This window comes from Rosa rugosa, chromosome 5, assembly GCF_958449725.1.
Source record: "Rosa rugosa chromosome 5, drRosRugo1.1, whole genome shotgun sequence".
NCBI classification, from domain to species: domain Eukaryota; kingdom Viridiplantae; phylum Streptophyta; class Magnoliopsida; order Rosales; family Rosaceae; genus Rosa; species Rosa rugosa.
This window is the reverse complement of record NC_084824.1, coordinates 3571959-3596802: the sequence shown is the minus strand read 5'-3', so window position 1 is coordinate 3596802 and position 24844 is coordinate 3571959. Positions and strand designations below refer to the sequence as shown.

General features: G+C 38.9%; 7 protein-coding genes across 10 annotated transcripts; 2 read left to right on the top strand and 5 right to left on the bottom strand.

Moving 5' to 3' along the window:
* Positions 1-4651: 4651 nt before the first annotated feature.
* LOC133708925 (uncharacterized protein At4g22758) lies at positions 4652-6019 on the top strand. Its single transcript, XM_062134508.1, has 2 exons — positions 4652-5416; positions 5645-6019. Exons 1-2 carry the CDS (start codon positions 5191-5193, stop codon positions 5824-5826), a joined length of 408 nt encoding a protein of 135 aa, XP_061990492.1. The 5' UTR covers positions 4652-5190; the 3' UTR covers positions 5827-6019.
* A 1482-nt stretch (positions 6020-7501) lies between these two features.
* On the bottom strand, positions 7502-11116 carry LOC133708922 (probable polygalacturonase At1g80170). Of its 2 annotated transcripts, XM_062134503.1 has the most exons (10): positions 10981-11116; positions 10214-10392; positions 9752-9880; positions 9449-9619; positions 9323-9343; positions 8992-9199; positions 8645-8726; positions 8413-8521; positions 8177-8293; positions 7502-8039 (listed from the first exon to the last, which is right to left on the bottom strand). In XM_062134503.1, the coding sequence occupies exons 1-10, from the start codon at positions 11021-11023 to the stop codon at positions 7725-7727; spliced, it is 1374 nt and encodes a 457-aa protein (XP_061990487.1). In that variant the 5' UTR covers positions 11024-11116; the 3' UTR covers positions 7502-7724. The 2 variants fall into 2 exon arrangements, with proteins under 2 accessions (XP_061990487.1, XP_061990485.1); XM_062134501.1 differs by lacking the exon at positions 10981-11116 and having other exon boundaries at positions 10214-10553.
* LOC133708920 (pentatricopeptide repeat-containing protein At2g33680) lies at positions 11036-13086 on the bottom strand. Its single transcript, XM_062134499.1, has one exon. It carries the CDS (start codon positions 13055-13057, stop codon positions 11036-11038), a length of 2022 nt encoding a protein of 673 aa, XP_061990483.1. The 5' UTR covers positions 13058-13086.
* Positions 13087-13186: 100 nt separating this feature from the next.
* Positions 13187-16698, bottom strand: LOC133708924 (uncharacterized). 3 transcript variants are annotated; one of them, XM_062134505.1, is made up of 6 exons: positions 16370-16697; positions 15747-15854; positions 15178-15477; positions 14378-14482; positions 14221-14268; positions 13187-13701 (listed from the first exon to the last, which is right to left on the bottom strand). In XM_062134505.1, the coding sequence occupies exons 3-6, from the start codon at positions 15436-15438 to the stop codon at positions 13462-13464; spliced, it is 654 nt and encodes a 217-aa protein (XP_061990489.1). In that variant the 5' UTR covers positions 15439-15477; positions 15747-15854; positions 16370-16697; the 3' UTR covers positions 13187-13461. The 3 variants fall into 3 exon arrangements, with proteins under 3 accessions (XP_061990489.1, XP_061990490.1, XP_061990491.1); XM_062134506.1 differs by having other exon boundaries at positions 15747-15846; XM_062134507.1 differs by lacking the exon at positions 15747-15854 and having other exon boundaries at positions 16370-16698.
* Positions 16699-16852: 154 nt separating this feature from the next.
* Positions 16853-17479, top strand: LOC133708926 (cytochrome b-c1 complex subunit 8-like). The gene is made up of 2 exons (XM_062134509.1): positions 16853-17085; positions 17276-17479. Exons 1-2 carry the CDS (start codon positions 16916-16918, stop codon positions 17322-17324), a joined length of 219 nt encoding a protein of 72 aa, XP_061990493.1. The 5' UTR covers positions 16853-16915; the 3' UTR covers positions 17325-17479.
* A 595-nt stretch (positions 17480-18074) lies between these two features.
* Positions 18075-21415, bottom strand: LOC133708923 (uncharacterized). The gene is made up of 9 exons (XM_062134504.1): positions 20963-21415; positions 20106-20457; positions 19915-19948; positions 19466-19687; positions 19238-19327; positions 19039-19104; positions 18856-18947; positions 18722-18769; positions 18075-18438 (listed from the first exon to the last, which is right to left on the bottom strand). Exons 2-9 carry the CDS (start codon positions 20426-20428, stop codon positions 18321-18323), a joined length of 993 nt encoding a protein of 330 aa, XP_061990488.1. The 5' UTR covers positions 20429-20457; positions 20963-21415; the 3' UTR covers positions 18075-18320.
* Positions 21416-21558: 143 nt separating this feature from the next.
* On the bottom strand, positions 21559-24807 carry LOC133708921 (CRS2-associated factor 2, chloroplastic). The gene is made up of 6 exons (XM_062134500.1): positions 24114-24807; positions 23899-24026; positions 23578-23803; positions 23190-23317; positions 22876-23017; positions 21559-22089 (listed from the first exon to the last, which is right to left on the bottom strand). Exons 1-6 carry the CDS (start codon positions 24778-24780, stop codon positions 21668-21670), a joined length of 1713 nt encoding a protein of 570 aa, XP_061990484.1. The 5' UTR covers positions 24781-24807; the 3' UTR covers positions 21559-21667.
* Positions 24808-24844: the final 37 nt, after the last annotated feature.

The following is a 24844-nucleotide window of genomic DNA, read 5'->3' as shown; positions in this document are numbered from 1 at the left end:
CTCCATCCTTTTGCTCTTATTTCTTTCCTTACTTCGGAAAACCTAATAAACATAAAAACAACTAAATTAACCAGAAAATAAAATAAACTAACAAAGTAAATATGGGAATTAACAACATTATTATCGCATAATTATGCTCCTATCAATATTACAGATCGTAGGTCTACTTCAGGCTGTTTCACATTTGTGGGTGGTAACTTGGTTACTTGGAAGAGCAAGAAACAGAAAGGTGGTGGCTCGTTCTAGTGCAGAAGCAGAGTATAGAGGAATGGCCCGAGGACTTTGTGAGATGTTGTGGTTGAGAAATTTGTTGAGGGATTTGGGGTTCAGGCAGAAAAAGGTTATGCCGCTTTATTGTGATAATAAGGTTGCAATTGAAATTGCTCACAATCCTGTTCAGCATGATCGCACGAAGCATGTGGAGGTAGATCAACACTTCATTAAAGAGAAGCTGGATGGACAGATCATTATGTTTCCCTTCGTTCCTACTAAAGAACAGTTGACAGATATTCTTACGAAGACTCTCTCCAGTAAAGTCTTCTGTGACTCACTTGACAAGTTAGGCATCCGTGATCTGTAGGGGCCAATTTGAGGGGGAGTATTGGCGTGAGTCGTGCTGTGTAATTAAAATTGTGAATATTGTGTATTATCAGGAATATTCTGTTGTAATTAGTTTCCTAATAGGTCTTGATGTATCTTGTATATATACTCCGTTTTTGGAGAAGTTGAATATATCCCTTTGTTCCTTTGTTCAAGCTGACTTGATATACATGTTAAGTCTGTAACAATAAAATAAAAAATAAAAAAACCGTGATCATGCAACAAGACTTTCAAGAGATTTTAAAACATTTTCATTTGTTGAATAAAGTACACATGCTACAAACAGTCATTTTCAGTAATTCGTGTCGATTTCATTCAAGATATTTTAATATGAACTAAAGCAACGCTCAATGAATTAGTATCTGTAAAGACATGCGCAAACCATCTATAGATTTTCGGGTGATCCGGTTCTATGAAACTCAATCTCTTGAGCAAGATCCCTTAAATCCCCAATCCTATATAAAATTCAAATGTTAACTTCGACATTAACGTTTAAACAACTCCATAGTTTAACAATTATATAGAAAAATAATATCCTACATCTAAATTATTAGAAAAACAAAATATCCTACATCCCGATTATAAAAGTTAACCAACTCAATTGGCACCAAATGTTAATCAAAGGTGTGTCACAACCTCATTGTTTGATCGCGGTGAATTTCCCCTAGCAACTACTAAGGATTTTATTGAGATATTGTGGGTAGCTTTAAAGCTGATGTTCTTGTCAGCCAATCACATGGATATTGTTTCGAACGTAAGGAGAATTAAAATGAGGGATGAAAAATCATTTTCACAAGCTAGGACCATGCACCATCTTGTAATATATCCACAGTGCCTTTAACCATATCCTATGTTGAAATGTCGCTACCTTAACCTTTGTCCAGCAATCTATCCCCATTTGCATGAAACATGAACTAGCACGAGGTAGGCAACAAATTATTTGCAGATCTTCATTTTGGCATTCGAACCATATATCTTCTTGGAGTAAACGTCCCTCAACAAAAGAGGTTATTTCATCCTTTCAAAAAAAAAGAGAGGTAATTTCATTAGTGTGAATCGTACACAAAAGGAAAAAAAAATAGTCGGAGGGGCTAACCTATCAGCATAACATAGATGTTACGGTTTCAATATTGTATCGTTTGGATAGTTAAATATAGAATTAAAAAAAAAAATCACATCTATAGTTAAGGGGACCATGGAAGAGATGTGATCGATTTACTTGATAGTATAACATGCATACTCTCCATTTACGTAAAATACTAAAATCACTATAAGATATTAGTTGAAATCGAAATTAAATCGACGCTACAAGATGTGGGTGGATGATTCATTGCTTTTTTGAATTCATCCAAAATGCGCTTATTTAACTGCATTATATGCTTTCGTATTGATCGTCAATCCTTTTCGATCGATCGATCATCAGCTTTAACCGTCCTCTCGATCATCCACTCACTTATCTGGACCATATTGAGCTCATGCATGCGCATGATGCAAATGTAGGAGCAGCTAGGGAGCCGCTGGGATCTGCGAATCATCTCAACTCTCACTCTCAGCCTCGAGTTGTAGTTCGTACAGCTGATCAGTACTGGTCCAATATGAAAGTGCTCTTGTCTATATCTCATTTCAAATCATATATACTTCATCTCCTCCAACCGTATATGCAGGCCGGCCACGTATTCATCTGGACCACCATTCCAAAATGGGAATGAGGATAAAGATAAACCAAAGAATGGTAGGGTTTTCATCCGCTTGCTTTTGCTCGAGGACTTTGTAAGCCATCGTCGTATTGTCAAGATTCTCATTTTGCAACCGATATTATTCGGTTGTTGACCTAAAACGCATAAACTTCAGTTAATTTCAAGCCCTAGTTTATTTGTGCGGTGTATAAATCATGCATGTTACCTACGCACCTGATCTGGTTACATATATTCTCTGGGAATAAGATCATGTTTTTTTTTTTTTTGAGTGGAAGACGTCAATAGAACCAACACACACACCCATGCAGTGTATCCCAGTATAGCCAGACTAATCACTGCACCGCAGACGCACGAACCTAGAGCTGGGATTCGAACTCTAGACCTGGGGGTTCCAGACTAGGCAGCTCGACCAACACACCACACCACATGGTTAATAAGATCATGTTAGTACATGTGAAAGACATTACATACATACATATATATATATATATATAAACATTAGTTTGTGGTGTTGATTAATTGTAAAAAAAAATTACTTTTTTAACCTATTCATACATGGGATTATCACTAATAAAATTTAATTACCATATGAGTTTTTAAAATTATAACAAGTTTTCTCGAAGTGATATTGTAAATTAAATGAAATAAAATGCGTATTAAACATATTAAAGTGGTATTAATTTATAATAGAGATTATACTTGCCATTTTCATGCATCATAACAAATTATAGAAAGCTGGATGCCATTTTCACGCATCCCTGGTGAATTAAATTCATTGTAGCAATGATTTAAGTTCGTCTTTTTCGATCGGTTGGTGCTTTGTGACAAGTAACATAGTAATGAGTCATCTAAATATCCCTTATCATATGGAAAAGCTTGAGCATCTGCTTTTGGCTGATACGACTAGATTAGGGTACGGTTCCGGCAAGACCGGACCCCTTTTTTGTTTTGGTGGATGACTTATTCGTTAGGCAGCCTTTAATTAATAGAAAATATGTATGTAGCTGTTATGTCAAAGTTTTCAAGCTAATTAAATGGGACATGCACATGGAAGCTTAAACAAAACAAATTAGTATTAAACATTTTAAACCTGAATAATAAGTCCATCAACTTGTCTGTCTTGCCAACCAAGGCACGGGTAGGCGGGGCAGGTTAAGTGGAATCGCATCCGTACATTGAATTAGAATTATCCCATATATATCGTGTCTTATGTTCATATTAGGATTTAGGAAGAAACTTAGAGATTTCCGATGTGGGCATTGTCATTTTCAAAGGGCATCTTAAGTTTAGAAGGCTAGATGACAAAAATAAAATGTCAATACAAAATTTAGGAGCAATTTATTTTGTCACTCAATTTTTATAAAATAATAATGAGCGAAATCTATGTCCAATTCATGTACGTAGACTCTTTTATACAACTAATTACTTTAATTATCTGCTAATCAATTGTAAGTGCACACCAACGCCTTCTTAATTGAGTACTTGCATGTTATCTGAGTGTTAGAGGAAAATGAAATGATCTACAACATCTTTTTCTTTCTACGCTAATCTGAATCACTTTATTAGGTTCGTAGATGATGCAGCGTATGATAATATATATAAGAAATTAAGTTTACTGTTTTTTACTGTAAATTTGTAGATGGTATTACCATGAAATTAGATCCTTCAGAATAAAAAAATAAAACAACACAAGATTCTTGTATTTCAATTCATTAGGATTTCATAAATCCCAAAAGAAACTTTAATTAGCAAAGCAATGGATTTTCACTAATATATACTTTCTAGACGATACCATCGTCATGCATTATTATTATTTTATATTTTCTATATATAATATTTTCAACTGAGTGAATACAATTCTTTAATAAATTAATCCCAGTCCTTGACACGTACTTAATTCCTGCATGCTTTCAATTTGAAAAGAATATATTTAGTATTTGTTTCCACATCGGTTACATATGTTCCTTAAAGAGATTATCAGTGACCTATTATACGGGTTCGCTACGTATTTTCCTTTTAAAAAGAAAAGAAAAAAAAAAGTAAATATTCAATTGAAGTAACTGTCTACTGCTGTAATATTATTTAGGGGAGTAAAAGAACACGTTGACCCAGCTCAAATTGGTTAAAAAATGAGAGAGTAAAAACATTTGACTGGGGAAACAATTCTCAGACACGGTAAAAACACGGACCAGTAAGATTAGACTGCTTAAAGAAAGATCCGGTAAATTTGGGAGGAGTCGGTGGCAGCAAAAAATTTACCCCTACCGACCCAACTCTTTAACTCCAAGCGACCGGAAGGAAACAAAAACTGGGATTAAAAAAAAAAACCCCCCCAAACCGTATAAAATAGGCTCCTCTCCTTCCCCAGAAGAAATCAAACCCCAACAACTCCAGAAGAGAGAGAGAGAGAGAGAGAGCCCTAGCCGCCCCCAGAAACCCTAACCCTAATTTTGAGTCACAATCCGAAACTCTGTTTCAAGAATCTGTTTGTTTGTTGGTTTTCCGATCACGTTACAATAGCTCCTTTTAGAGATCCCCTAATATTTTCGAAATTTCGAGATCGAACAAGTTTGTGAATGGTGGAAATCTTAAGCGTCAGTAATTTCATGCGCTCGATTGCACAATCGAGGGCGAGCGCTGCTATTCTCCCTGTTTCTGCCGCCTCTGCTTTCTCCTTCGGCTCCTGCAAGGAAGGCTGGTACTACCGCTGCCTCGGCGTCGACCCCTGAATCATTCATTCACCTCCTCCAATTCCTTCATCTTTTTCCTCCATATTTCGATTTCGATTCATTTTCGAGTATTTTTTTTTGTTTGATCAAAATAACGAGGGAATTGCGATTTTTGTAAATTCGGATTGGAATTTTTGGTTGGTATTGATTTGATTCGGACGAAGATGTTGCTGTACAAGCAGAAGAAGAGTCCCAAGGGCAACAGGTTCCTGATCAGCATCACTGTGCTGGGCAGTGCCGGCCCGATCCGATTCGTTGTCAACGAGGAGGCGCTTGTTGCTGCGGTCATCGACACCGCCTTGAAATCCTATGCTCGTGAAGGTCGCCTTCCCATTCTCGGCTCCGATCTCAATGAGTTCATGCTCTACTGCCCCACTGCTGGACCTGATGGTAACGTCTCCAAAAACTCTTTTCTCATTTTTGTTCGAATCTGAAATTGAAGAATGTCATCCGAGAGTTTTGACATAAATTTTGTGAAACTTGAATGTAAATGTCATATGGTGTTATTAGGTTCTGATTTGTGGTTGTGAATTTTGAATGGTTGCAGCTCTGAGTCCGTAAATGTCATATGGTGTTATTAGGTTCTGATTTGTGGTTGTGAATTTTGAATGGTTGCAGCTCTGAGTCCATGGGACACAATTGGATCGCAAGGAGCTCGGAACTTTATGCTATGCAAGAAGCCTCAGCCGGTGAAAATGGCCGACAGTGAAATACCGGCAGCTGCAATTTCTCGCAAGGGGAGTGGGAGCTGGAAGGCATGGATCAACAAGTCCCTCAACCTCAAAATCTCTTCCCATTGAGTTTAATGGGTTAGGCAATTTCTATTGTTTTTGTTTCCAGCAATTTGTGTCCCTTCAATAGTAATAGAGTCAGTCAGTCACATGTGCTTTCGACTGTGCTCTATTTTGAAGTTTTGTTTTCGAATAAATTTGCCATTGGTGTGTTTGTTCTCTTTCTCTATGAAATAATATCTTTCAATTTCTTTGCCTGAAATGGCATGTTTCGAGTGATGATTGGAACTTGAATTCATACCCTAAACTATTCCCTTTTGTTTATTCAAGGATTAAACCAAAGCGTGTGACAATTCTTAATTAGCACTTGGCAGTGTTGATTTGTTTACTCTCCAACTTGAAAATTTGAAATGTATTTGGTTTGTTCCCTACAGAATCCAAAACTGAAACAGTTTGCAGAGTTTGGCAAGTTCCGCAACCTGTTCTAGGGTACTAATCTGATGATGCGGCCTTTTACAGTAGTCACTGTTTGCAATATGCCCTACACTAATCTTACATTAATCACTGTTTGCAATATGCCCTACACTAATCTAACGGCTCACGAATTCGATAGCTATGAGCTTTTATATTACTCCACATGGGGCGTGTCTCACGTTGAACCATTAGGTTATCTCCGGTAGGAGAACCGTGCCATTCCCATGTTTATGTTTATTAGAGATGGGCTCGTCTGGTCAACCTTTCTGGCTGGCACTTGGCATTTTGGCAGCCTGGCACACATTAGTGCTTTGCCGAAACAATTCATATCCCAATCAACTGGATCCAGTCTAATACTTAATTTCAGGGACATGATGTGCCAACATATATCTGTATTCCTCACGAAGAGGCAACATAATACTATTTCTGAGAGCAGGAGCATATATACAACGACGACAAACATGGCCGCCGTACAAGTTGCTTTCCCCTTTTTATGTCTGAAAGCCATGAATCTCTTCCCTTTTAGGCCCATCTGGGTCCATCAGCTCTTTCTCCGCCTTCACTGCTCTGCAATTTTGTACTGAACTTTTTTCAAATTTATTGTTTACTAATAATGCTCGCCACGCATTTATTCTCCACCGTAAAACTCTCTTATTCTGTCCGATATTATATGTCAATAGTTTCATTTCATAAATGAGATGAACCCTAAACTCGCAATAGATTAGTTGTTATAAAGTTGTTTATTTGATAAAAATAATTCTCTTGTTCTTCATAATCCTTCAAAAACTGTTTTTAAGAAGCTGGATCATGCTGATCGAGAGAATAAGCCACCTAGCCCCAAGAATTGCATGCAGGAAATTAAGGTGGTCTGGAGAAGCACTTTGTTCAGTCACTCATTACCATGATGAGGTTAAATTATTGGCGCATGTGAGAATAGTTGCATATGTACATCAGTACATCACCATGTGAAGCACGTTTCGCCCGTCGATGACTTTTGCAGAAGATTCCCGTTTTGAGCCCATATTTTGCTCATCATATCAGTTTGAATGTTTTTGGGCATTTTCTCTTCTTTTTGGATAGAGGGAATTTGTTCTTGTTCGAACACGTTCACCGGATCTTTTATTTAATTATGCTCAACTTTCGTTGAATTTATATCAAAATAATGAAGAATAATAAGGAAAATAATATCATTCAAATTATTTTTTACCGTCGGATTTAAATCCAATGAAAATTGACTGCAATAACTTGTTGAGTAGGTGAACAAAACTAGTTCTATGAATTATTTGTCTTTCAACTTCTATTTCATTATATACTATATAGCTATAAAGGATTTCATTGTTCGCAACTTCCCTTAAAATTTGACATGGGAACCTCAAACCTCCCTCCGAGAATCCTTAAACATCAATTACTATAGAGCACTCTACAAGCTCATTAACCCTGTTTACTATACTATTAAAACAGTTATTTAGTGATGTGCATATGACGTATATAAGTCAGAGTTCAGTATGCACAATATCTTCTATGCTGAGATCTGCATCTTTAACTTCTGTAGGCTGATTGATGATTGTCAAGTCTTTGTCATGAGAATTCAGACAATCTGCTGATGGATGCACAACTCCAGTCCCGAAGCCTTCGGCAGAGTTGCAATATGTCTCCACAGTGCCGTCCTTCTTCTCCAGGTTGACATTACTGAGGACTAGGTTGCTGCATGGAACTGTGTCACTGCAGGCAAACTTCATGGCATTCTTACTCGTTGTGATTCCCGAGATGTTCCGATACATGATTTGGCTTATTTGCACAGCTGATGTCTACAATGTCAAGAAAAAGAAACACAACTTGCAAGTTAACATGTATTGTGATTGATAACTTTGATTACCCATTTTCTGAAACACTTCCATAAATCAAAACTGCTGAGATAAAAATGATGAAAGTCTTAGAGCATTACCTGATTTTGACAAGCTTTGGGGGAGTCACAGTAAAACTGATCTATGATTATGGGATTTGCTACATCTTCCATCCTTACGTTTTGGAAACGGACCCCACGAACATAACCAGAACCTCCCTATACAAAAACACCCCCAAGTGAAAAAAAAAAAAGGAAAAGAAGGAAAACTGTTCATTATAACAGCACTGTCTATGTTATCATAAGAAAAAAGATCATATTAATAGTAGATTCAAAACCTGCCAAGTCTTAATGCGGAGGCCATTGGTAGTCTCCTTGAGGTATGCTGTATCCAAGACAATTTTTGTCACTATGCCGCTGGAGTTGTCCTTCCCTAGACTTCCGATGCTGGTAACCCAAATTTATACCAACAAATACAATGAAAACAAAATTAGAGTTCCAATTATCATCACTTCTGGGTTGTCATAGGACCCTTTTATAGAGTTAATGTACAATCAAGGTAGAGAGTACCTGACTCCATGTCCTGGTCCGCAAAAGATTCTCTTCATCTTAATATTTGATGTAGCATTGACAATTGAGATGCAGTCATCTCCTGCATATCATATTCAGAATCAACATGAAACAAAATGGATCAGTGCTTTCAATTTTGTTATGGATGCCATGTGGTTGTGTACCTTTCAATTGCAGCATATGTGGGCTTTATTCAAAGTTAATAGCTTAATGTTCAAACGTTTTATTTCGGTTCTTTGCATGTTAGCAGATCTTGCAAGATGCTTTTTATATTCTGAAGAGCCATTTATTTTCATTCCAGTCTCCTCCTTTTAAGCTATGAAAAGAGATAAGAAATAATGATTCACCTGTTCCAATTTTGCAGTCTTGGAGAATCACATTAGTAGATGCAGTGATATGGATTCCATCAGTGTTAGGACTGTCTCCTGGAGCCGAGACTTGGACTGCATAAACTCGTACGGAGTCGCTCTGAGAGATAGTAAAATGCATTTGTTGGCTGTTCTGGATGGTGAGCCCTTTTATCTTTATAGCTGAGCTCCTATCAATAGTAAATGCCTGCAATAAACACATCAACTTAAATTATAAATTGTGATCCTGAATTCCTGATCCCATGTCATTTGAATGAATTCTTTTCTGAAAGTATGGTTATAAGTTTATGACCAAGTGCAAGGTACTTACTGTAGGAGCACTCCTGCAAGGCTGTAGAAATTGGGAAGAGACAGAAATAAAATTAGTACCCATCACCGTCTTTTGAAATTTGAAGTGCTTGGAACAGAACAGAAACAATGAATTTTCAAAATTTACATTTGTCTTATTCTTTTTGCAGGATGAAGCCCACCATTTACTGCCTGATCCATCAATAACTCCATGCCCTTGGAAAAGTACTCCATTCAATTTATAGAAGTCAAGCCATGTTCGTGGAAATTTTGGATCCCAGTTGTTAGGATCATCTGGTGCTACGATTGTTCCCTCAATCTGTTGTACCACAGTAAGACAGTATGATATTATCATCGATGGTAATATGCATCATAACTGCTATGAATTGTTCAAAACAGATCCACAGAAGGTGAATGTTAATTGAGACATGGAAATTGTATTACAAATTACCTGGATGACTAAGCTATCTGCACATGGCCCTTCAAATCTTGTTGCATTTACTAGATAGCGGCGTCCTTGGGGTACCAGGAAAACAGCTTTTGTTGTATTGCATGCAATATCCCAAGCTTTTACAAAAGCCTAATATCAAGGGCATTTCAGAAGAATATTTGTCAAAAATCACTGTGACGGAAACTAGTTCAAGTAAAGGATTTATTTTGCAGTCTAAAATTGGCAAGTCAAAACATGTGTGAAGCTCTTATGGTTCATGTTCTTTTTACATCAAACTACTGCTGAATGCTGATCACAACATATTGGATAAGATTCTATCAGTTTAATGGAATCAAAAACCACTTTGCCATGTGGAGCCTCTGAATACTAGCAAGAATTTAGTAATACAATATACCTCAACTGAATGAAGTGCTTGCAAATGACATGAAATGTAAAAACTAACGGTTTATATAATATGCTCACCTGAGTATCATCAGAAACTCCATCTCCAGTAGCACCAAAGCTATCCACATTAACAAGAACCTTGCTACCACGTTCACTTGTCCATGACGGAATCTCAAAGACGTCCACCTCATTGTCTTCTTCTATGTCAAAGCTTTCAAGCTCATCAAGAATGCCAATGTCATCATAGACAATGTTTCCTGCAACTCCATAAACTGCTATCAGCATACCAAGAAAAGAAATCACGAAGAATTTATCCATGTTTGTTGTATCTTTGCTGTATTACAAGATCGATTGATTTGTATAATGAACAATGGGTTATAATTTATATCTGTAGATTAGTACAAGAAATGAAGGGCTTTGTGGAATATATGGCTTGACTTGAAAGTACATGAAGATGTTACATTTTCTACAATCCCACACTTTAAGCAAGGGAAAATATTTGTTCTTTGCTTTACTCTTAAATCAGCACACAAGATCCACCACCCAGTGTTCTGCAATCCGTATCTAGTCCTGGCATCTATTTTAAGAAAAGGAAAGGGAAAAATACATCTACAAAATAATAGTCCTTCGTGAAAATAGTAAATTGGAAATAATAACAAAATCCAGAACAGTTTCTTTCAAGGAAAAAAAAAGGTCAACGGATTAGTTAGATCAGCAGGACAACAAAGGTACAGATCTTTGATTCACTACATGCACACCTAACGCTTTACCCATAAAAGAAGCAAAACAACAACAGCAATAATAATAATAACAATGTCGTTAATTATATTCAGAAGATGTTAGACCTGAGGCACTGGGGCCAATGAACAATGTGTGAGCTGGTTCCATCAGTTCAAGATGCTAACGGTGACTGCGGCTGTTTACCTCAACCAGGCTATGACCTATGTCCCTTGTTACTTGCTGTGCTATTGCAAATTCTCGGATTTGCATTGCAGTGTCAAACTCGCCGATTTCAGAATAGAAGTTTGAAGCTTGCAACAAAATTGCAGGGTCCTTTCCCTCAAGCTCCAATAAACTTTTTACTGTTCGCCTTCCCACTATTTCATTCTTGTGCACCCTACAACTTCGCAACAATGAGCTCCACATTACATAGTCACCTTTTCCGGGTCCGTGTTGCAGCAACTCTTCAGCTTCATGTAGCAAACCTGCCCGGCCTAAAAGATCAACCATGCATGAATAATGCTTTCGGTCTGGGGAGACCCCATATAGCATTTCCATTGAATCAAACAACAATTTTGCTTCTTCAACCAGACCTGAATGGTTGCAACCACTTAACACGCACAACACTGTCACTTTATCAGGTTTCAAACCCTTTGCCACCATTTCCTGTAGCAAATGAAGACATTCACCTCCCATTCCATTTCGGGCATATCCATGGATAATCGATGTAAAACAGATGACATTTGGTGAAGGGAATTCATCAAAAACCTGGCAGGAAAGCTTGACATGACCACATCTTGCATATGCTTCGATTAGTGAACACGAAACAGCAATATCAGATTCAAAACCTGACTTTACTGCACAACAGTGCAGCAATTTGCAGCTGCCTAAACTTGCAAAAGCAGATACTGATAAAGCTTTTAGTGTCGTAGAAAGAGTAACTTCATCAAGACCAATTCCCTCATCAACCATCAAACCAAACATCTCCACCACATCCTCAATAACGCCACAGTGCAGCAAAGATGTCATTAATGAGTTGCAACACTCCAAATTTCTATCACGACCATTTTCATATATGCACACTGAACTCTCAATGTCACTGCATTTCCCATACATATCTATCAGAGCAGATTGAATATGAAAACTCGCATCATGATCAAAACCCGATTTCACAACATAAGAGTGTATCTGCTTCCCAAGTTGAATATTCCGAATCCTACTAGCCAAATTCAAAAACCCAACAAATGAACGGATGGATGGCCTCTTCCCCCAAAACTGCATCCTAGCAAATAACTCAAGAGCATCAAGCAGCAAACCATTTTCGGTATAGACCCAAATAATCGAATTCCACGAAATCACATCCTCCACTGGAATAGCTTCAAATGCTTCTCTTGCATCAATCAAACTCCCACAAGCAGAGTACAAATCCACCAGAGCATTGGCAACAAACACATTCGATTCCAACCATCCCTCCTTCACAACACCACAATGCAGCTGCTTTCCTTCATCCAAAAGCTTCCCATTACTACATGCACGTATCCAATAACAATAACTAAGCCCATTTGGATCCACACCATCCAACTTCATCCTATAATACATCCCAAACAGCTCATCCACTCGACCCAGTTCACAAAACCCACGTAACAACAAATTCCATACAGCCAAGTTTCTCTCCTGCAACTCATCAAACAACTTCACAGCTACATTGTCTTGCCCCATATGCAAGTAAAGGTCCACCAACGAGCTCCCTACAAACATATTCAAGCTAAACCCAAGAGACACCACCCTGCAATGAACTTGAACCCCTTCTCTATAAAGTCCTGCATCAGTACAAGTCCCCAACACAGAAGAAAACGTCGACGCACTTTCTCTAATTCCTTGTGAAACCATATCAGTATAGAGCCGAAAAGCCTGTTCTCGATGCCCAAATCGGCCATGCCCTGAAATAAGCAAGTTATATGTCACAACATCATACTGAGGCATTTCATCGAACACGTTGAGTGCATTGTTCAAGTCCCCAGATTTTATAAAGTGGCCTATTCTCCGGTTGTTGGAGTATACTTGGTCACTGGTATTGGGTTCAAAATACGAGTCGAAACCCAGAGATGAGGTTGATGAAGCTACAATGGGTATGCTGACAGAGGAAGACAATGATCGAAGAACTCGAAATGACCATCGAGCTCTCCGCGGTAAAATCAACATTTGAAAATCTAAACGGATGTGGTGGGTGTTTGAAATTTTGACTATATATATAAACCCTTGTGGACTTGAAAAGACTATAAAGAAAGGTCTTTGCCTCAGGTCACCAAGTTTAAAGATTGGAGCTTGAAATATGAAAATGAAAGACTCATATGGATAATAAAATACAGGAAATAGGGGCAAATCTTTGCACCATTACAAGATTGATTTGAAATTTTCCATTTTTTACATCGAAACGAAACATCACCTGGACAATACGAAAGCCACACCGAAAAGCAACACGCTCATACATGTTATTAGTACGCTTTTACAATCAAAATGATAATCAAACCATCAATTTACATTTAACAGCAGATGGCATGGCATGAAACATAAGGTTACAAAGACGAAGCATTGCAACAATGGCGTTAGCATGTTGCAGCAAGAGCCTCCAGAAGAGAGGCCACAAAGCACATCTGAGTTTCTTCATCAATTCTTGAAAAGAGAGGAACATGGACAAATAGAGACTTGTGACCCTTTTCTTCTGCAAACCGGAGAGAATGATAGTAGACGTAATTGCACACAAAGCGTCCCGCATCATCTGATACCGCCACATCGAATCCCTTCTTCTTCAAGATCTTAAGGATTGCATCAATTGAGCAAGAAGTCTTCAAGAACCAAATGGTGGAAAAGTTAGCACCGGAATATGTTGAGAGAGATAGGGGGGAGGGATTGCAAGAGCATAATATGTAGGTTTTCCAGATGGTAAGACAGAATGCCGAGTCCTAATTATAAGTTTAACAATATTTCCCAAGACTAAGCAGCAGTTCCACTAAGTAGGAGTATTTCAGCCAAAACTCAACTAACACCTCATTGGTTGGATAAAGTAATAAAAATGTCCCTTATTGTTCACTACATGTCACATGAACTAGTGTCAAACCCTGCAGAATTGAAGCTTTTCCATTGGTTGCTTATATCAGAAAAAGCGGCAATTCTGCAAAGCCATCTGCACACGGTCAAGCTATATATTAAATTCCCAGCCAAAGTACTGACCCCGGAAAGATGACAACATACATAGTTTTGATTGGGAACAATCATCTACTACAATGATCAATGAAGTACAGGATACAAAATTATATGAATTCATGTTTTTAATGAATAATATTGCAAACATATTGTAGCAGTACCTCTCTTGCTCGAGAAATTTCCCCATCTGCTTCAATTATTGGGAATTGCTGGTCAATAAGAGAATAAACAATATTAGTTCAACAAAAATTAAAGATAGCATACCAATGGTAGATAAAACAAACAATAGACCATCACAACAGGATGAGCCACACCCACCTGAGGTTGCCATCCAAACTCATCCGGACACCGAAAGGTGGCCTCATTTACAGCTTGCCGCTCAATAGCAAATTTCATAGCCCCACTATTCACCCCCAAGTGAAGCTGAAGAAGCAATGAAAGTAACTATCAGTACAATATGATACTACACACCCGCCAACCCTTTTGAAGGCTCTAGCAATTCGCACAATCTCAATGTAGCAGCCTCATAATCACAGTTCATAATATATATTCGCAATGGTTTGTGGCAAGTGAGATATCCATGTTTTAGTCCTAACCTTCAGTTAGTAACACATGCTATTTTTATTTATGGCAGGGGAGAGATCAAAACTGTTTTCTCAAATCATACACAAAGGGTCAGCTAAGCGAAGATATACATAATATCCATGCTAAGTTGGTTTCTCATAAGTCCAAAATGAAACCAATTACGGTGGTAGTCTTCCGAAAGAAATTTCAAGAGCAAGTATCCTACACATATGAATGAAAATGATAAGACAAACCAGCAACGACTTTAAGCTAATTCTAAGATTCAAAAAGTGGTTGGAGTCACTAACAAAAGTAGGTCTATGATTCCATAGAGATAGAGATACTAACTGCCCTTAGTGGTCAAAATTCAAAACATTAAGGTTAGTCTAATGGAGCAGCCAATATCCCCTGCAAGTCCAATGCCTAGTCAGCTAGTCCTTATCAAAAACAGTCAGAGATTATCATTTGGCTTCTGAAAACGATGTGTACAATTATCCAGCCATCAAAATTTCCCAAAAAAAAAGTCAATTTTTGGTTAAAAATTCAATACTGACCCAGACAACTTGATCATTGGTGTTAGAGTCCGTTTTCGAAATCCCCGACTCCATGGCCTTGTAGAGAGCTGGACTGGCACCATTTCCAGCAGTCTCAAGAATGGTGCAGCTACCAAGTGTCAGACCAGAAGCCAACCCTCTCTTCTCCACATAGGTCTTTAGATTGTTCACTATAATCTCTGTTGGATTCTCAGCCACCCCTTGAAACTTCTTGAATCCAGTCACATTAATCACCACACTCTTTGGCCCTTCTGATCCCATTTCCTCGTTCTGATTCTCCACTTGAATACAGTTCCCAATCTAGCAACAACACCAATCAACAAAAAAAAAAAGATTCAAACTTTATAAACAAAGATCAAAGCTTTTTTGGGTTTAGTAAAGAACCCATGAATCAGGTTCTTTCAGCTAGATTAATCCAATTATGAGTAGTACTATGCTTGGATAGAGAGAGCTGACAATTGGGTTTGGATTGTGAGTTGACCAATTAGTATTTTTTCCTAACATAAACAAAGAAGCAGGAAAAAAGAAGCAAAATTTATAAGATTTGCAGAGGTGGGATTGGAGCAGACCTTGAAACTGAGGACGGAGGTCACAACTCACAACTGGGTGTGGACTTTGAAGAATGAAAACGTTGGAGAAACCGAGAGAGAGTAAAGCTGAGCTTGGTCTCTACTTTGCTGGAAGGAAAGTAATTAAATAGCCCATTTGGGTAGTAATCAATTACGAAAATGACATTCATACAGCGGTGGACTACGTCATGGGTCTTTAATCAAAATTATAATCATCACATTGTTCATGATTTGTAATGCAAGAGATATCTCTAGGGAAAATCAATCAGATTTGAGACTTTTTCAACCGACATATGAGATAAAGGAACAGTAATTTTTTTGGAATTGTTGATTTATTTTGATAAACTAAATGATCAAATAATTAATTTAGGGATAAGCATTGAAATGAAAAAAATACACAATGAATCAATGATAATGAGTTAGTTAAAATTGAGTTACCGTCTAAAAAATAAAACATTGTAAACAACAAAGTAACATGACACATTGACACTAGTAGAACTCAGAAAGAGCAAATCAATATCAAAACTTAATCCATTCTTCACGCCGTCCTACACAAATACTAGGAAGCTATCTTGCACCTCCAAGTATGGTTTGACATGAAGGGACTGACATGGGATACGTACCTGTCACAAGAATCTTCGGGTATGGATTTCCGCAGAGGGAAAATTTACAGATTGTGCGATCCAACACGAAGACTGCTGAGCGGAAATCGAATTTAGATTGAGACTTAACCACAAGCGCGCTCATACCAATTGAATCAACCCCACGTTAGTTTAATAGGAAAATCTAGGATAGGCGGCCAATCTCCTCGGGAGAGCGATGTGCATAGACCAGGTGAGGAGAGATGCAGCTCCGCGGACGGCTGGTCGGGCCTGAAAGGTGGTGGTATCACAACCCGCTCGTCCCGGAATCAGGACCTCCCCCTATTCTTTTACTTCGTAACCTCCAACCCTTTTTTTTTTTTACCTTTTTTACCAATTAATAGAGTCGCTGCTGGCCTGAGCACTTGGCCACGTGGCGTCCAACTACTGGACGGAGCCAATCAAATCTGAACCGTCGATCTCCAGTCCTGGATTGGTGATAATCGAGACGACGTTGTTTCAACGCAGATCAAAAAATTAGGTCTTGGAAATTTGGGAGAGAAGAAGAAGAAGAAGAGGAGAGAGAAAATGGGGAAGCAACCGGTGAAGATGAGGGCGGTGGTGTACGCGCTGTCGCCGTTTCAGCAGAAGGTGATGCCCGGCCTCTGGAAGGACCTTCCGGCCAAGCTCCACCACAAGGTCTCCGAGAACTGGCTCAGCGCCACTCTCCTCCTCGCTCCTCTCGTCGCCGTCCACACGTAAGTCTCCGATTTCCTCTTCTTCAGATCTGAAACTAGGGTTTCCGTTTTGTTCCAATCGGTACTATTATTGCTTAGGATTGAGATTGGAAGTATCAGGACTGGATTTTGACTTGGAATTTGTGGCTTCAATGCTGTGTTTTGATTTTGATTTTGATTTTTTCGGTAATCGGATGCGATTGTGATGCAGGTATGTGCAGAATTACCAGGAGAAGGAGAAGCTGGAACACAGGTACTGAAAGAAGATCGCTAAGTTTTCGTTGTTGTAATTTGATTGTTTGCTACTGAGTCACATTTTCAGAAGTGTGTATGAGTTTTATTGTTCTTGAAAAACGAAATTGTAGTTCATCGGATTCGAATTGCAAATAAATTGAGACTGCAGCTTCTGCTATCATTGATATGCGTTTACATGTGCTATGAATAGAGACTGCAGTGCTTGTTGATTATTGTTTTGATTGGTTTTGATTACTTATCGAATGAGAAACAGAAGTGAAATAGAGGCTGGTGTTTATAGTAGGTTTTGTTTGATGTAGTTGTAGTAGAGGCCAAACTCTTGATTAGAGCATAACGCCATGAGTGTACATTTTGGCATGGTTTTTCGGATGGTTAGAGGAACTTAACCATAACTGTGGAGGTCTTAAATTAGGCACTTAGGCAGCAAGTTGCTGGCTGTGCAGGTGTGGTTGATTTGGCAAAGCATGTATGTTGGAACTTGATGTGTTTTAACTAAAGGTGCTAGAGAGAACAACAAATGCTGTTGAGGTGATGCCGATTGAGCTTTTCCTCCAGCATCCGAAGTTCCAAACAGTGGTTCATTGATTAGGAAGTAAAACTCCTTTCAATGAATTACAGGAGGATCATATTTTACAAGCCAGTTTCGGAGCAAAAGTACTAATCGAGTTGGTTTGAGCTGTGTGAATGTCTACTACTGTGGAACCTTGTTTGGTCCTATGTTTATTGCTTCTTCTTTTTTTTGGCTTGTTTTAAGATTGAGCCTGAAGTTAGCTTCATTATAAGTTTGTTTCAAAAAAATACATGGATGACCCTGTTTCGAAGAATACTGATCTGTAACTGGGGATGCTATAGCCTCCTCCTCCAAAGAATGGTCATGTACAGTTCATCGTTCTCCTATGCCTAGGCCCGAAAATGATATCCCTAATGGTTCCTTAATATCTACTGGTTGTGTCGGGTTGGTGGCACAGTATGAAGTCTTGTGATTCGATGAAGGCAGTGTGTCATCTCTCACCCTGAAAAGACTTGGGGAATGATCTTGAGAACCAAAACTGCTTCATCCTAATAATTAAAGCATAGGCGCCGTAGCATGGGATATGTGCCACTCCGACCCCAAGATACCTGCAAAGTTCATGATGTGTTATGGTGAGTGGTGGCAGAGCTGAATAAGATCCTAACAAGTAGTTCCTGTCTTGGGGTTTACTTTTATGTCATCTGTAATTGCTAAAACTAACAGCTATGAAAAAAATGCAGCAGAAAAACATGAACACATTAGAGTGCTAGTTCAAGCCTAGCACTTCATTGCAAGTCTTAATATTGAGGCAATCATTCTTTCAATTATCTGTTTGTCAAAGTTCCTAGTTCAATTTGTAGAATTACAGACTGATTGAGGTGAACAACATACCATAAGGGTGCATAATTGGATGACAAGTCGAGAAATGGATAAGGCCACCTGAAATGAAGTTATAATAGCTGTGAGCAATAGCTGAGCACTTACAATCCCCAAAAGAAATGTAACAAATTCAAATGAATTCTTACCACATGTCTATACAACCGTGGATTATCCACTGGAAAATCACGAATAATCCCGTCCATAGCACAAAATATGAGATTCGAAACATTGGAAACCGCTGGAAGGAGGAAAAAATTAAACTCAAGTAAGTCGATAATCAGGACATTAGGAGGGGAAATGTCATTAAAATGAAGAACAACCAGACTTACCATGCCATTCAAAATTGTATCACCAAGGAGGAGACCAAGATTGAATGAGTGCATACTGGCCATAATCTGCAGTTGAAAGTTGAGCAGACTCATCAAATACACTATTAGCAATCAAAACAACAACTCCACCCTAGGCACAAGAACATAACATTTGACGGTGTAGAATATTCAGGTCCATTGAAAGGGCAGTAAAACTTACAAAGTCCAGTTCGTCATATTCGCTATCTAGATTTGGATACAGAAGGGACCAAAATACAACATCAGTGAGCACCACTGCACCCCCACACATCTATACACCAAAGCAAAGGGGACAAAATGAAGATTAAGATAACTGAACTGCAGATAACTGCACATCTCTACAGAAACTACCTAACTTATAAAGAATCAAAGTCCTGGTTTATTGCCCAGAACTGCAGCTGAAACTTACCTGATAAATGACTTGAAAGATATAAACATATACTCCTGCGGCTTTGCGGGAGGGACATTCTTCATCAGTAAAACTTTTAGACGTGTTGAATGTATCTTCATTTTCGCTGAGTGTTGGAGCAATATATGTACCTTCCTCTTCATCTCTCACATAATCAGCTGCATCCTCGCCAACTCTATTGCGGTATTTGTAGCATCCATAAATGGAGAGTGAAATTCCAATCTGCAAGATGTTCGGAACATAGGCATATTAAGATGATGATTGATGATTGATGACCGTCATACTGTTTAGCTGCCAACTAATCTTATTAAACATCTTCTAACGCTAATTTGCTTCAGTAGACGAGAGCACAACAGAAAAAATCATTCCAGTTTCATTCTATCACACATTAATACAGTAACAATTAGGCTAATGTCCACAGTTCAAGAGCCTCGAGTTGGAAAGCATACCGCAAAATAGATTGTGACCAAACAAAATGTCCACCTGTTGAGCGCAAAAGAGAAATAAAACTACAATCAGCATATAAAGATTTATAAAAACACAATTAATGCAATGAGCTTCATATATCTGATAATCCTCCACCCGACAAAGAGGTTTTCATGTTCAATGAAAGTTGAAGATACACAGATATATAGCTTACTGAGTATAGAAGAAAACTATGACAGCTCCATCAAGAATGAAATTGGTAATTATCAAGGCCAGAAGCACAACGAAAGCAGCTATTCTGTACGCAAGAAGCCAAGCGGGATGAATTACTTTGAAAGATGTCCTCCAGGCTTCATCCTCATATAAAGATCCTACTGTTTCACGCTGATTTTCTCTTCTTTCCCTCCTGGATTTTTTGCAGCCTTCATATTTCCTTATAAGAACTGCAGCAATAACTATACTAGACAATATAAATATTGCACCGGTCAAGAACCTCCAGTTCCACCAATACCTTGGAGCAGTAGTAGCCGTAGCCATGATTGGATGCCACGAATGGCTCGATGATCCTGTTAAGAAACTCATGTCTCACTTAAAATTTCTCTAATAATTACATTGTAGTCGAGTCCCAGGCTCTATGTTCAGACGAACATGAACAGGCCGGTATATACAAAGAAGGAAGTGTAGAATATATTTTCCAGAATCAGAAGGCATGAAAAATGAAATAACTGTACAAAAACCAATCTATCAAGAAGTTCAAATGGTCACAAACTTAAACCCAGTATTAATGTAAAGCTTCAAAGATAATTTATCGTAACAAAACCATTCATTTGTAAAAGGTTTCAAGGTACAAATTGCAAATGGATTATCAAGAAGCATCACAGTAATCTTTAAGACAAAACCAACAAGCAAAGTGGTTCAAAGTAAAGAGCATCAAGAACCCAAAACCTTTTCATTTTATTATAAACCCACTAAGAACCAATGGAGTGTAATCTTCATTAAATTATTAAATACAAAAATGCAAGTAAACCCACCATAGCTAAGGAATCATATGAAGAAGAAGAAGAGAGATACCTCAAACTGGGTTTTAACCCAGCATGGCTCACGATCACGTTGAATTTGGAATAGTAAAATATGGATGCTTCGCTTATTCTTTATTCTTACTGTCTCAAGGGAATGGTGTCCAATACCCGGTTTTTTTTTTTTTTTTTTGGAATAAAATGATGGCAAGTGCTACAATTTCAAGTCGGAACCTGATTTGGATAAACCTCTTCCCAGGAGATGTTTTTCACAAGCGGATGATCGAACGCTGCATATCTTTAAGTATCCAGGTTCCATTCACCCAACTTGCAGGCCTAACCAAGTTTCCGCTAGACCAAACCTCTTGGGTTGTTCAATACCCAATTTTGGTTTATAATAAGATTCTTGAGGTTTTAATTTGCAGCTGGAAAATAAAGAACGAAGGCATTTTTTTTTGTTTGGTCAAAGAACAAGACAGGACAAACTTTTCCTGTACGAGTCCGAACAAGTCAGCGAAGCTACGTCCCTTTTATAGATAACTGAAAATCAGTTAAACCGTTCCACATGGACATCTAAATATTAACCTCCCTGATTACAAAAACAAACACCTGTTAGTTTTCTGGTTTTATCGTTTATAGTTAAACCGAGAATAGTCAAAAATTAGTTTAAACCCATTCCCTAACCTCATTAACAGTATCGAGTAACAATGAGAAGTTATGAACAAGAGCCTGCATTGCAGTCTTGCAGACTTTATTTAACTCAATCATGATCGAGTTTCTCTGCTATTACATCAACGGGTAATGACCCCAAGGGGGGTGAATCACTATCGTATAACGCATCGTCATCGGTATCATCATCGCATACATAATCGTCATTGTTATCACTGTACGAGTCTTCGTATTCGCTATAAGGGCCATTCTGAGGAACATCTTCATACACTTGGATTGCGCTGCTGGTGCCATCTTCGCTTGAGAGGATTAATGCTGGATAGGAGTGCTCTGTGGCCTGTGAAATGCCTTCGAATTCCTCAACCTTCTTCAAGAGAGCATCGGGATCAAGGTCAAGTTCATCTAGCAACAATGCTTTGTTTGTTTCAATTGAGTGTTTCCAGAGCGACATCATTTTAGGGCTTGATATCACTGTTTTCGTGTCTGGCTTACTAGAATCATCGTCATCCTTAACTGAAAAACCATAATCATAACATCAATGGAAGTCAGAGCACAACCTTATAAAATGAGATGACTCTGCAGTAAATGAAACAATCTACTTTTACTCGGTGTTAAACTTGAGAAACTCATGGGAAAAGACGCAGAAAGTACTTGCTAGTTGCTACAGTACTATTTCTGATTAACAACAAAACAAATCATGTGCTGACAATTAAATTTCAACAAAATTAATTCTCCTCTAATTTTTGTCTTTCAACAAAACTTAGTCCTCAAGAGTGCAATTTCTGATTGCTTCTCTTGTTAGTAGCTTATGGACTTCTCTGCAGGTTGCAATCATATGCCTGCCTCCAAGATCAGAGCTAACCACAGTTTAAGGAGGTACTGACATCTAGTGAACTCTGACATCCTAAGGTTAGCTTCACCTACTAAAATCTAAAACCAGCAGAAACTTAAGGAAGCTTCCCTGAGCTTGGATTGAAATGGACTTCCTAAAATATCGCAACATGTCTATTCTTTAGTATGAGGTCTCACTATCCATAACACCAATAAAATGTCTTACACCTCTATTCATCTCCCTTTATATATTGTGTTCAAAGTTTTACATTTTGCAACCAAAATGATCAATAAGGAAGACTATGAACTGCATAAGAATCAAGTCCCTCCCATTTTCGTGCATTACAATCATCCCACCTTTATATAGACATGAATGATATTAGCTTCCTATATTAAATTTTTTCCGTCAGTGATTTCAAGTTGGCTTCAAATATATTCATGCATATGCAATGTAAGTTGTGATCATACCTCTCGCTTTTGATGTTGTAATATCAACATCAGAATACTCTGAATGTGGAGGCACCTCTTGGGACATTGAAACCCAATCTGGTCCCCTCCACATCAATATCTGTTCATCATCAAAAGAAAGCAGTACACAAGGAACCAATTCCTGTAAACAAGTATAGAGAAAAGGGATTAGGAAACGAAGAGTACGGTAATCAGAATCTGGCATCCAGCTAGTTTTCAAATACTATTCGCCACTGGTATGATGCACTGCCATTGACTGTCAAAATAAAAGTGTATACAGGATAAAGAGTTATAAGAACATAGGATGTACAAACCTTAAGCTTAGCACCCAACTTTTTGTAATCACTTGCATGCATCCCTTTGCAGTCAACCTTTACTAAAGAACTTCCTTCAAAAGCATGCCTAACATCTCTAACCAAGGAGATGTATACTCCATTTTTGGCTGCAATTTGAAAGAAATATAAAATAGTTTCAACAATTATCTTTCCAAGGTATACCATTTCAGCATCAGTAACGGATGTGTACAAATCTTAGTCACAATCCATGTGGGATTAACTCCCAAAATCAGGAACTCTGAACCCCAATCAAAACTTAAATTGACTATATCATGATATTAGAAAACCTTTGCTAGCCAGCGAAAATGTTTTTATGTCAAGGAGTTGGCATATGAGAATGACCATTGCATTAAGTAGAGACACTCACCTAATGTACATATAGGCAAGAGTCTTTTCCCTTTCTTTCTCAACTCTTCAGCTTCATCTTTTGTCAATCCTTCAGGAGCCTCTTGGATCAGTTTGGGATAAACCGGAGCAGCTGGTTTCCACAGCATCAGTGGATACTGCGGACGGGTGTTATAGTTATAGTTTCTTCCCCGAAAAAGATATACTACACCACCAACTCGATGAATGATCTTCCCCCCAGTTCTTTCCTGAAATCAAAAACACTGCATTGTTCAAATTTCATCCATACATGTACTGATGCAATCGAATTCTAATCACAATCATACATGCCGAAAACCATTACCTCAATATGGCGGCAAATGTTATCCATATCCACAGTTGGAACACCTTTACATTTCACTCTACACACCCTGCGTCTCTTCCAATGCGAATGTATCAAATCCAACATATTATGCGTCAATCCATCTCTTCCTAAACCCACAAAACCCAACTCACTCAACCGAAAACAAACGACACTAAAACAAATAAAACGACACTAAAACCTCCTCTAGCTCTCACCGAGATTGACTTGCCGGCTATCGGACAACTGCTCCTTTACGAGCATTTTCACCTCCCACCGCTTCAACGGCTCGCCGAGAATCTCCTCCCGCGTTTTTCCGGGTTTCGGGCGCTTCCCCAAATCAAACGGGCCGGGCATTTCGACCCGCTTCACTCCTTTGGTTCCCGGCGCCGGCGGGTTAAACGAGTCAAAGAGCGGGACTTTCCGCTTCATCTTCTTCTCCTTGGCGCTCTTCAACGGAGCTTTTCCGGTCCACGGCCGCGGCATTGTCGGCGGCGCGAACGGCAGGAACGCCGGCTCGCGAATCGCCAAAGGCTTGACCTTTGGCGTCTCCGAGTAGCTGTACTGGAACTCGAACGGCGCGCCGGGGAGCTGGTACGACAGGCCGTTTTCGCCGATGACGACGGCGCGGTCGCCGTCGGTGGTGATGACGCCGTCGCGGACGGGCTTGTAGTATTTGGTGCGGCGGTGGAAGTTTTTGAGGGCCGGGTTGGGAGGAGGAGGAGGAGCAGCATTATTTCGGGGCTTTTTGATCGGCGGCGGGTATTTTGGAATTGGGATCGGCGGCGAGGCGGAGGCGGAGGTGGAGGTTGCGTTGGGATTTGGGTCGTTAGGTTGAGAAAGAGAGGAGAAGAGGTTGAAGCCTAATGATGCTATTACCGCCATCAAAAACCCAGCAATTTCAAGATAAGGCCTTTTTCTGGTTTTTCTATTAGCTTACGGGGACGAG